This window comes from Canis lupus, chromosome 16, assembly GCF_048164855.1.
Source record: "Canis lupus baileyi chromosome 16, mCanLup2.hap1, whole genome shotgun sequence".
NCBI lineage: Eukaryota > Metazoa > Chordata > Mammalia > Carnivora > Canidae > Canis > Canis lupus.
In genome coordinates this window covers 59,436,487-59,447,552 of record NC_132853.1, presented here as the reverse complement: position 1 = coordinate 59,447,552, position 11,066 = coordinate 59,436,487, and the positions used below count along the sequence as shown (strand labels likewise).

General features: G+C 61.6%; 2 protein-coding genes across 8 annotated transcripts in view; one reads left to right on the top strand and one right to left on the bottom strand.

Annotated features, from left to right (window-relative positions):
- Positions 1–56: 56 nt before the first annotated feature.
- Positions 57–6,439, top strand: SGSH (N-sulfoglucosamine sulfohydrolase). 3 transcript variants are annotated; one of them, XM_072781904.1, is made up of 8 exons: positions 57–189; positions 812–972; positions 2,331–2,436; positions 2,565–2,715; positions 3,024–3,180; positions 3,507–3,588; positions 4,370–4,573; positions 5,358–6,439. In XM_072781904.1, exons 1-8 carry the CDS (start codon positions 87–89, stop codon positions 5,915–5,917), a joined length of 1,524 nt encoding a protein of 507 aa, XP_072638005.1. In that variant the 5' UTR covers positions 57–86; the 3' UTR covers positions 5,918–6,439. The 3 variants fall into 3 exon arrangements, with proteins under 3 accessions (XP_072638005.1, XP_072638007.1, XP_072638006.1); XM_072781906.1 differs by having other exon boundaries at positions 103–189; positions 2,103–2,436; XM_072781905.1 differs by lacking the exon at positions 57–189 and having other exon boundaries at positions 832–972; positions 2,184–2,436.
- A 405-nt stretch (positions 6,440–6,844) lies between these two features.
- Positions 6,845–11,066, bottom strand: part of CARD14 (caspase recruitment domain family member 14) — a 28,401-nt gene continuing 24,179 nt past the window's right edge. For 4 of the 5 annotated variants that reach the window (XM_072781899.1, XM_072781902.1, XM_072781901.1 and 1 more), the window contains 3 exons: positions 9,495–9,616; positions 8,466–8,581; positions 6,845–7,877 (listed from right to left, as the gene is read on the bottom strand). In XM_072781899.1, the coding sequence (XP_072638000.1) occupies positions 7,670–7,877; positions 8,466–8,581; positions 9,495–9,616 (446 nt within the window). In that variant the 3' untranslated portion in view covers positions 6,845–7,669. Of the gene's footprint in view, positions 7,878–8,465; positions 8,582–9,494; positions 9,617–11,066 lie in introns of those variants that run through there. The other variant, XM_072781903.1, reaches the window with a different exon arrangement.

The following is an 11,066-nucleotide window of genomic DNA, read 5'->3' as shown; positions in this document are numbered from 1 at the left end:
GGGCCAGCACCACGTGACCGGGGCGGGGCCAGCGCCGCGGGGCGGGGCCTGCAGCGCGTGACCGAGGGCGGGGCCGAGCCGCCGCCATGCGCCGCCGAGGCCGGGCCTGCGGGCTGCTGCTGCTGCTGCTCGCCCTGGGGCTGTGCCGGCCGCTCGGGGCGCGCCCCCGGAACGTGCTGCTGATCGTCGGTGAGCGCGCCCCGCCGCCCCGGGCCCTGGGTGCTGCCCCCGCCCCCCGGAGCAGCCCGGGCCCCCTGCCCGGGGCGCTGCGCGGCTGTGCGGAGCTCGGAGGCTGCAGCCCCTGCAGGGGTGCTGGGGGACGGGCTGCGTCGGGGGCCCTGGGGCGGGCGCGGAGGGGCTCCCGGCCGTGCAACCCCGTCCCCCGCCCTCCCGGAGGCTCCCCTGGGGCTGCAGCCCAGCTGCCCTCTCCCGCAGCCCCACCCCTTCCCAGACACCCCAAGTTCCCCTAGCGCCCTGCTGTCCACGGGGCAGCCTGCACTTTCCTCCTTCGAGGTCTGGCCTTCTGCCAGATTCACTCTTTCTGATTGACTTTGTGGTCTCCAGCCGGGGCCTCTGCTGATTGTAGCACACCGCGGCTGTCCCGAGGGCTCCCGCCAGCAAGGCCTCGCTGGGGAAGGGTGCCAGGCCGCTGGGGGCCCGCCGGAGATTCGTGCCTGCCTGCTGACGGGTTCAGCTGGTTTTCACGTGTGCCCGGTAGCTGGCATTCCCACCCAGGCGTTGTGCCCTCGTGCCCGCCCGGGAAGCACACTGGCCCAGGCCGCCACGGCCTCAGCGTCTCTGCCTTCCTCAGCGGACGACGGAGGCTTCGAGAGCGGCGCCTACAACAACACGGCCATCAGCACCCCGCACCTGGACGCCTTGGCCCGCCGCAGCCTGGTCTTCCGCAATGCCTTCACGACCGTCAGCAGCTGCTCTCCTAGCCGAGCCAGCCTGCTCACCGGCCTGCCCCAGGTGAGGGCTGCCGGGGTGCAGGAGGAGGTGCATCCCCTCCCCGGCCTCCCCTGGGGATGTGCCCGCCTTGTCTACCCCACCCCAGCCACGTGGGTGCAAGTACAGGTGGGGGGCAGAGGGGCTCGGCCTGCCCGCCGTGAGCCCTGGCTCCATGCTCAGTGACCGTGAGCAGAGCACCATTTGTGCACCTCAGTTTTCTCACTTGTTACATGTGGTCACAATAACACCTGGTTCACGGGATCGTTAGGGGGTTGCCCAAGCTTGTACTTTATACTTAAAGCCATAGGAAGGTGTCTGGCACGCACCTGCTCAGGGTTAACTTGGGTTGTGATATTGTCCGGGAGCTTGAGAGCCGGTCAGAGCTGCCCCGGGAAGCCCTCGCTCTGTGCTTGCCGTGCTAGGATAACCACAGGTAATACCCCAATTGTTTGTGTTTAGCTCAGTGGCGCTAGGTCTGTTCACACCGTCGTGCATCCATCCACCTCCAGAACTTCTTCATCTTCCCAAACGAAAGTGCCACCACTCCCTGTTCCCTCCCCCGGCCCCTGGCACCCTCTAATCCTCCTTCTGGCTCTCTGGACTCCATGACTCCAGGTCCGTTACCTGAGGGGAGTCCTACAGTACCTGCTCTCCTGTGACTGCCTCATTTCACTGAGTGTACTGTCTTCATGTCCTCTCCACTCTGTGGCATGGATGGTGGCCAAAAGGGCTAACATTTGCCATACAGGTGTGGCTCAGTTTGCTTACTCGTCTATCCGTCTGTTCACGGACAGTTAGGTTGCTCCTGCCTGTGATGATTAGGAATAGTGCTGCTATGAACCCCAGGGATGCAGGTACTTGATGTGTTGTCTCATGACATTGTCTCACGGTGACCGGTGTGCTCTGGGTGTCCCCGTCCGGGACACTGAGGCCCACGTGGAGAGGGAAGCCATGGCCAGTGCCCTGCCACTCCTGCAGGGTTCGTCAGGGGATGTGGGGCGCAGGAGTCGGGACAGGGCTACTCCGCCCTGTAATTACTCCGTTAATTCTCTCCATTACTCTGTAATGGGTACAACCGGTTTTTTTTTTTTTTTTTTTTTAACACCGTGGAGCACGTGGTTAAGAGGTTTGCTACTCTTTTTGCACTATAGCACCTGCTTATAACGAAACTGGGGAAGTCCAGGCAGATGATAGAATGAAACCCACCCCTGATGATGGGTCCATTTTCCCAGTGTGTTGCATTTCCTGTCCCACGGGGAGGACGGGGGAGGCCGTGAGCACCCCCCCATGCTGGCCACCTGAGTCTGAAAGGCCTCCGAGGGCCGAGTGGAGGGGCCGTGGGAGAGCGGGAGCCAGCCTCACGGGCGTCTCCGGTGCAGCATCAGAACGGGATGTATGGCCTGCACCAGGACGTCCACCACTTCAACTCCTTCGACGGAGTGCGGAGCCTGCCGCTGCTGCTTGGCCGGGCCGGCGTGCGCACAGGTGAGTGGCCTTGTGTCCCTGGGGGAGGCCCGGCAGGCGCCCAGGGCCCGGGGCTGGGGGGGCGGAGAGGCGAGAAGAGGGCTGGGGGCGCCTCAGGGACTCCAGCAGGCCGGTGTCCCCGCCTCCAGGCATCATCGGGAAGAAGCACGTGGGGCCCGAGTCGGTGTACCCGTTTGAGTTTGCGCACACGGAGGAGAACAGCTCTGTTCTCCAGGTGGGGCGGAACATCACCAGGATCAAGCTGCTGGTCCGGAAGTTCCTGCAGACCCAGGACGACAGGTGTGGGGAGGTCCCCGTACCCGCCCTCGCATGTGGGCACTTAACACGCGATGCACATCTCAGGGTCTAGTTGGCTTTCTTGGAATCCCCAGGTGGAGGTGCAGGGGAGGGGGAGAAGGTTCCAGAAACTCAAGTGAATTGGTTCAGAGGGAGAGGGGCCATGGAGAGCCTGAGGCAGAGGATCCCAGACAGTTTCTACTATAGAGGAGTTAGCAGCGCTCAGGGGTGTTTCCTCCTAGAGATCGGGGCTCCCCAGGTGGCCTGTTGACCCACTGACCTCAGGACTCAAGCCCCCCCTCCCCGGGCAGGCCCTTCTTCCTGTACGTCGCCTTCCATGACCCCCACCGCTGTGGGCACTCCCAGCCCCAGTTCGGGACCTTCTGCGAGAAGTTTGGCAATGGGGAGAGCGGCATGGGGCGGATCCCAGACTGGACCCCCCAGACCTATGACCCTCTGGACGTGCTGGTAGGAGAGCCACATCTCACCCAAGATGCTCACCCTTCTTCCTCCACCTCGTCAGCGGAGGACTGGGAAGCCCCGGCCCCAGTGTGACTTCAGCTTGTTTCAGGGGAGACTCACTGGAGCTGGGTTCCCATCCGTGGGGCTGGCAGAGAGCGGTGTAAAGAGGTGGAGCGATGTGTCCAGGAGCAGGGACGTCCTGGGCCAAGCCATTCACTGGTGGCGGATGATCTCAGGCCCTGGGAGGAAGGCCGGCTCCTCCATCTCCTCCCCTCCCTGCCAGCCCGCCTCTCCTCTTCCAGCCCTGACCTCGCACCCCGGCATCTCTCCAGGTGCCTTACTTCGTCCCCGACACGCCTGCGGCGCGAGCTGACCTGGCTGCTCAGTACACCACCATCGGCCGCATGGACCAAGGTGGGTTCTAGGAGCCCGGACAGTGGGGTGCACCGCAGCGTGAGCCCCCGTCCCAGAGGTCTGATGACCCAGTGTCAGCAGGGCTGTGTGCTGCCTGCAGCCCTGGGGGACGGGACAGTCCTTCCCGCCTTTTCCAGCATCTGGTGGCCCCAGGCGTTCGTTGGCTCACAGCTGCTTCCCTCCGGTCTCTGCCCCGTGCTCTTGTGGCCTCTTGCGGGTGTTCTCTGTGTCTCCTCTATACGGACACTTGTCAAGGGATTTAGGGCCCACTTGGGCACTTTGGGATGATCTCCTTGAGATCCTTGACAGTTGCATCTGCGAAGGTTCCTTTTCCAAACGAGATCACATTCACAGATTCCCATGGTTTGTCTTTGCTGGGACCACCATTCAGCCGCCAGAGGAAGTTGGAACTTTTATAATGTCCCTGGTGGTGCCACTAGTGGGTGGTGACCTGGGAAGGGGGCAGGCGTAGAGGGAGTTCTATCTTCCAGCCACTGCCCCGTATCGTCCCTGTTATCCCTACAGGACAGTCATGAAATTCCAGAAAACAAAACAAAAATCAGCGTATGGTGGGTAGCAGCTGCGTGGGGTGACGTGGACGTGCTGAGGGATGGCCGGTGTCCCCGGCCTGCTCCAGGACAGGGTCCTGGGCAGGTGGGTGGGAGGGACGGCAGGCTGCAAGGTCCAGCAGCCAGATGAAGAAAAACGTGTGAGTGCACGCGCATTGCCGCCCCCCATGCCTGTTGGCTGCTGAGCTCTCCTGTCCCCTCTGCACCCCCAGGGGTTGGGCTTGTGCTCCAGGAGCTGCGTGGAGCAGGTGTCCTGAATGACACCCTGGTGATCTTCACATCCGACAACGGAATCCCCTTCCCCAGCGGCAGGACCAACCTGTACTGGCCGGGCACTGCTGAGCCCTTGCTCATCTCGTCCCCAGAGCACAGGAAACGTTGGGGCCAAGTCAGCGAGGCCTACGTGAGCCTCTTAGGTACAGCTCCGCAGCTCATGCAGGGGCAGGGGGTGGGGGTGAAAATCCAGGGCACCACCACGTGTAGATGGTGCTCCGCACCCACTGTTCTACGGGGTTTCTGTACCACCTGGGCAAGGAAGGGACGGCCACCCCTTTCCACGGATGCAGAAACGAGGATCAGAGAGGTGAGGTAAGTTGCCCAAGGTCACACGGTTCGTGAGCACCAAGCTCAGGTTTCACCTTGGTCTCAGTCGTGGAGATGGTTGCTTTTCCCACTGGCCCAGTGGTAAGTGTCAGAGTCACCTGGAGCGCTCATCAAGGTCCGCATGGCAGGCCCCATCCCCAGAGTGTCTGGTGTGGTGGACCTGGGGCAAGGCCTGGGAATTTGCATTTCTGACAAGTTCCCAGGGAATACTGATGCTGCGGGCCCTGGGGAACCCCTACCTTGAGGGGTCAGGGCAGCAGGGCCCATGTGGCTTGAGACCCACGTCTCCCTTTGGCCCCAAAGCCCAAGTCAGGGAGCACTGTGGCCACGGCCCAGGGCAGGAATAGATGACCCCCTTCATGGGGGCTTTCGGACTGATCTAAAGGATTGTGGTGGGATCCCGAATACCACCAAGTTGGGGCCTCTTGTCCTAGAGGGCCTAGACAGCATCGACTGGTGTTGGGCCCACAGCAGCTCCTCCCTGTTGGCGATCCGGTGGCCCACCGGCATCCCAGAGTGCCTTGGAGTCAGCGCTTCCATGGCGAGGGCTCTCCTACCCGGGAGGGCCGCCATGCTGAGACGTCTCCTCCTTTCCAGATCTCACGCCCACCATCCTGGATTGGTTCTCCATCCCTTACCCGAGCTACGCCATCTTTGGCTCAAAGACTGTCCAGCTCACTGGCCGGTCTCTCCTGCCAGCGCTGGAGGCAGAGCCCCTCTGGAGCACCGTCTTTGGCAGCCAGAGCCACCACGAGGTCACCATGGCCTACCCCATGCGCTCCGTGCACCACCAGGGCTTCTGCCTTGTGCACAACCTGAACTTCAAAATGCCCTTTCCCATCGACCAGGACTTCTACGTCTCGCCCACCTTTCAGGACCTCCTGAATCGCACCGTGGCCGGCCACCCGACAGGCTGGTATAAGGATCTCCATCATTACTACTACCGGGAGCGTTGGGAGCTTTACGACAGGAGCCAGGACCCCCACGAGACCCGGAACCTGGCCGCTGACCCATACTATGCCCCGGTTCTGGAGCTGCTTCAGACCCAACTGGCCAAGTGGCAGTGGGAGACCCATGACCCCTGGGTGTGTGCTCCCGATGGTGTCCTGGAAGAGAAGCTCTCCCCCCAGTGCCGGCCACTCCACAATGAGCTGTGACAGTTCCTGGGGGCACGAGGGAGGCCTCCTCAGGCCTGGTCCCCACCTTTTCAGCTGCTGTGGGAGGATGGGCCATAGTGGCCCACCTGAGGAGGGCTCTCCCTGCTGCTGGGGTCATTCCTGCCACTGCCTGGGAGGGAGAGTGGGGCAGGTACCCCGGCCCTCCCTCCCCCCGTGCTAGAGGACACTGCTGTTCCTGTGTCCAAGCCATGTCTCAGCCTAGGAATTCCAGGGGGGCCTGGAGCAGGGTGGGATCCCCAGCCCGTGACCTGTGAGGATGGTTGAGGATGGTCTGGGCAGGGGCGTCTTGTTTCCTGCATTGGGTTGGGGACCTCCAGAGAGAAAGGGCTTGAGATCCTCCTTGTTATTTGGAGCCACAGATGTTTCTGCATCCTTCACCCCAAAGGAGACAGGGCTCCCAGGTACCACACGGGTGACGGGAGGGTTCAAACTACACGCTATGTACGAACATGTTGTCTGCCTTTTATCAATCTCTGGTCTTGAAAAAATCTTTGAAAAAGCCTTGGGCTTGTGTTGCTTCCTTTGCTTTGCCCCACGGTCAAGTCCTGGACCCTGGCTGGGCTTCCACTAGGCCACCGATCCATGGCAGGCTCCCCGAGCGCTGACTTTCATCTGGTCTGTATGGACAGGCTCATCCTTCTTTTTGAACGTCCAAGGGTGAAGACCCCCCTCCTTGGCTTGGGTTAGTTCTGTCTGGTTGGATGCCAGTGCTGTGGCACAGATGTTGCTCGTAGATGCTCCACACCTGCCCGGCTTCCACCTGCCAGTGAAGCAACGGCTCTACCTGGGCAAGCCCAGGAAGCGGGAGCTTTTTTGCCTTGAGTGGGTGGGCTCCCACTGGCCTCCCTCCCCCACCGGCTCCATCCTGGGCGCATGGGGAGAGAGCCACAGGCCAGGGCACGGTAAAAGCTTTTTATTTGAATAAAATAACATAGAAGTTCATTTTCTGAACTTGTTTATGGTAACGCCAGCCTGGATTCCAGAGCAGCTTCCTGAGGCGCTCAGATCCGGGCCGCTGGTGCCAAGATGACATTCAGTCCACCACTGTGGGAGGCAAAGCCAGGTCAGGGGGGGGCCTGGGTCCCTGAACCAGGTACGGTGGCCACCAGGCACAAACCCACTGCAAGTACTGTTTCCATTGCTGGGATACCCTGTGTCCCAGTTTGTACACCTAAACTTAGGTGTACCTAACCCAGTTAGTATTTCCTAAACTTGAGTCCCTGAAGCACGTCTCAGCCATCAGAAGCTGAGAAAGTTCACCAGGATCACAGGGGGGTTTGCACCTCTGCTCTGGATGGGGGGGCAGTGACTTTGGGGGGCACCAGGGCTACTAGCCTGCTGCCTCAGTGGCTTTAGAACAAGCCCCTTGGCACACTGAAATGCAAAAGGGAAGATTTGGGTCAGACTAGTGGATTTCTGGAGACATCTGGGGCCTCCTGCTCTGCGGGGGGAGGCGCAGGAGATGCCTCCACCACAGAAGTGTTCTCGAGGCCTCTGGTTCAGAACACGGCAACCAAGCCTTGTAGGAGGAGGAGACCGTTTGCACAAAGTGGGCAGATGGTTCAAGTGTGTTCATCTGTGACCTGCATGTATTGTGGGTTCAAGGTTGGACCCCAATGGGAGAGGGGAGCTGATGCCCGGAGAGCTGGGTTGTCGGGTGAGCGCCCCCAAGGCTGTGCCTGAGAGGCTCTGAGCTCAGACCACAGGGACTCAGAGGGGACACCGGAGGCATCAGTGGGGGTTCTGCTCTGTCCACACAACCTTCTTCTGCTCGTCTGCGATGGCCACGCGGACACAGCCAAGCAGGCCTTCCAGGTCACTCCAGCTGTCGGGGGCCAGGCTGCCGTAGAGACAGGGCACTCGGTCCAGCTGGCCCTCCTCCTGCCTGCCCGCCTCCAGGAGCTGCTCCTCGGAGGTGCTGAGCCGCTGCAGGACCTTCCTGCACAGACCGGACATGGGGGGACACACTCAGGGAGGCGCCCCAGGAGGCTGGCCACCAGCTTGGAGTTGCGGGGACCAGCGTACAGGCGACAGCGCTGCACAAATGCCCTGCTGTGAGGGCTCCAGTGGCTCGTAGAGAAGACGGGAGTCAGGCCCCAGATGGCCTTGCCCCCATGGGGGCGCGGTCTAGTTTACAAGCTCAGCTGACACGTTATCAGGGGCAGCAGGATGCCTGGGCCGGCCCCAGCCGTAAACCACGTAAACCACGAGCTGGTTTTCAGCCCTCTCCTCACCTAAGGCGGGTGGACTGTCAGCGTCTACCCCAGCGAACACGTGGCCTTAGGCAAGGAAAGGCAGGGTCCAGGCCTCGCCTCACTGTCCTCCAGGCTGTTCCCTGGGGGTGGGCAGCAGGTCTCTGTCCCAGAAGCTGTGGGGGTCACGCCCTGTCACCCTTCCAGGGGCTGGCGCTGGGTGAGCTCCTGGAGACCCTGCCACGTACCCTGGAGGCACGCAGCCCCACCACCAGCCCTCAGGAAGCACCTACTTTTTTTTTTTTTTTTTTTTTTTTTTTTTAGGAAGCACCTACTTGAGTTTCTTTGCCGCCCTCTCGTTGATGGGGATGTGGATGATGATGGGGAAGATCTCCATCCTGTGCAGGGCACAGACGCTGTCCAGCCGGACGTCCAGGAGGGCGTGGGTGTTCTGGAAGGGATGGGGGATGGGGGTCAGAGGTCCTCAGCCTCAGAGGCAGCGAACGGAGCCCACACTGGGGAGGGGTGGTGGGCAGACAAGGCAGGGATGCTCTGTCGTGTATGAGGGCACTTGCTGTACAATCTCAAGAGTGTGTCCCTTTGGGTTTTCACCTGGAGAACTGAGGAACGGTGAGCTGTTGGGGTTGAGGGAAACTTCATGAGAGGCTGGAGCCCGAGGGGTCGGGAGGTTCCATTAGCCTCTGTGGGCACCGGGGTTGGGAAAGGGGCACCAGCCTCTGGCGGGCGGCTGGGACTGGCCCCCTTACATCCACATAGAACTGGTTGGAGCACCTGGGTGGCTCAGCGGTTGAGCATCTGCCTTCAGCCCAGGGCACGACCCCGGGGTCCTGGGATCGAGTCCTGCATCAGGGCTCCCTGCAGGGAGTCTGCTTCTCCCTTTGCCTGTGTCTCTGCCTTTCTCTGTGTGCCTCTCATGAATAAATAAATAAAATCTTTAAAAAAATAAAATAATAAAAATAAAAAAATAAAACCGCATGGTTCATGGTGAGCTGCCTTTCACATATTTGAGCCTTAAATTACGGAGCGTTACCTCCATTTTCCTTGTTACTCAATTAATGCTATTCAACATCTCCTGTGTTGAGGAATTGGGCTCAGGGAAGGTAAGAGGCTCGGCCCAAGTCCCACAGATGCCAGATGGCAGAGACGAGGCTCGGTGCTTCTGCGCTCCGCCCCCTGAACGCTGAGCCACACACGAGCGAGCACCGTAACAGCTGTCCTCGACCTGCAGGTTGGTGGCTAGCGTCCCCCAGATCTCAGGGTCGGTCCTTCCTGCCGTGTCCCGCCACCATCCTTGGAGATGGAGGTCCCAGAGCCCCAGAGCAGCCCCCACCCCTGCCCCTTACCTTTTCCATAAGGGACTCCACAGCCCGGCGGGTCACGCAGTAGCGGCCACCGGATGCCTCCCGCTCCTGGATGATGTCCCCTCTCTGGCTGCAGGCACCATGTTCCTCCTGGCTCAAGTACTCTGAAGGTGACCGGGGGGCGGGGACATCATACACTGGGCCGGCGAGGTCCTGGGGGGGCTCCGTGCTGAACATGCCCCCACCCCCAGCTCTGGGGGACGCCCCCCCAGGATGTCCTCTTTATGAACCTGGCCCTGTGCTCTTGGCACTCAGAGGAGCCTGTGACGGCGCTCGCCCTAGGCCATCGGACCAGCAGGTGCTCGGCCAGTGCCAGCACGTGGGTGGCCAGGGAAGGAAGGAGGAGGGATGTGGGTGCACAAGCCCCTCCCCCAGTACCACAGCACCCCCCCCCCGAAAGTGCGCATCCAGCTTCTTCGACCTAGAAATCCTTGGAGCCCCTGGGTCCACACATCTCGGCCTGGGGCGGCTGTGCCCCCAGGAGGCGTTTTGGAGCATCCCCCTGGGGGAGGCCATGCATCTGGCGTCTGGGGGGTGGAGCCAGGATGTTCGGCCCCCAATGTGACCGGAGGGGGAGGGAGAGCCCTTGCCCTGAATAAACCCATGGAAGCACAGCCCGCACTCGCCCGTCTTCCTGAACAGCCTGTGTCGTGGCCACTGTTGTCCCGGGTCAGACCTGCGCCCCCAGCCGCGGGGACCCCAGCTCGAGGGCCTCCCGCCCCCAGGGCCGCACCTGCAGCACCTTTGCCCGGTGCGCCCTCACGTCCCCGCCTGACCGGCAGAGCCCGGCCGCCCGTCTCCAGGAGCCCGCCTCTCCCCGCAGGGAGCCTGGCACAGGGCAGGTGCCGCTAGAGGAGCCACAGGGACCCCCAAGCGCTGGGGCAGGGCTCCCGCCCCCTCCGGTGGCCACCCAAGGCCTCCCATCAGCCAGCAACAAGCTGACGATGGAAGATTCCCACGACGCTGCTCTCCTGCTACGAGGCGCTCAGCCCTGTCCCCTGGGATCCAGGATTCCAAACGGCCGGTTCCTCCCCGAGACTCTCCACCAAGCAGCGTTGGAGGTGAGCAGCGGGTGGATGGCGCCTTTTGGGGTCCTGCCCTAGCTGAGAACAAACCTATCTGCCAGCGGTAAGTGCACCAGATTGAATAGCATCCCCCAGGACGCATGGCCCCTGGAACCTGGGAATGGGGCCCTATTTGGAAATCGGGTCTTTGCAGATGTGGTTAATGAAGACGATGTCATCCTGGAGCAAGAGAGACCCTAAATCCATGACTGGTTGCTCGTGAGAAGACCATGGATGACACAAAGACATGCAGGAGGCCACTGACAAGGAGGCAGAGGCGGGAGTGGCGCAACCACAAGCCAAGGACCCCAGGACTGTCAGCACCGCCAGAAGCCAGAAGAGGAAAGGAGCGACTCCCCCCGATGGCCTTGGGGGTGCGGGGACACCTGGACCTCAGCCTTTTGGGCCCCATCACCGCGGGTGAATAAACCTCTGCTGTTCTAAGCCTGCAGGCTGCAGCCCCGGGACACTGGCACGACGACCTCCCGCC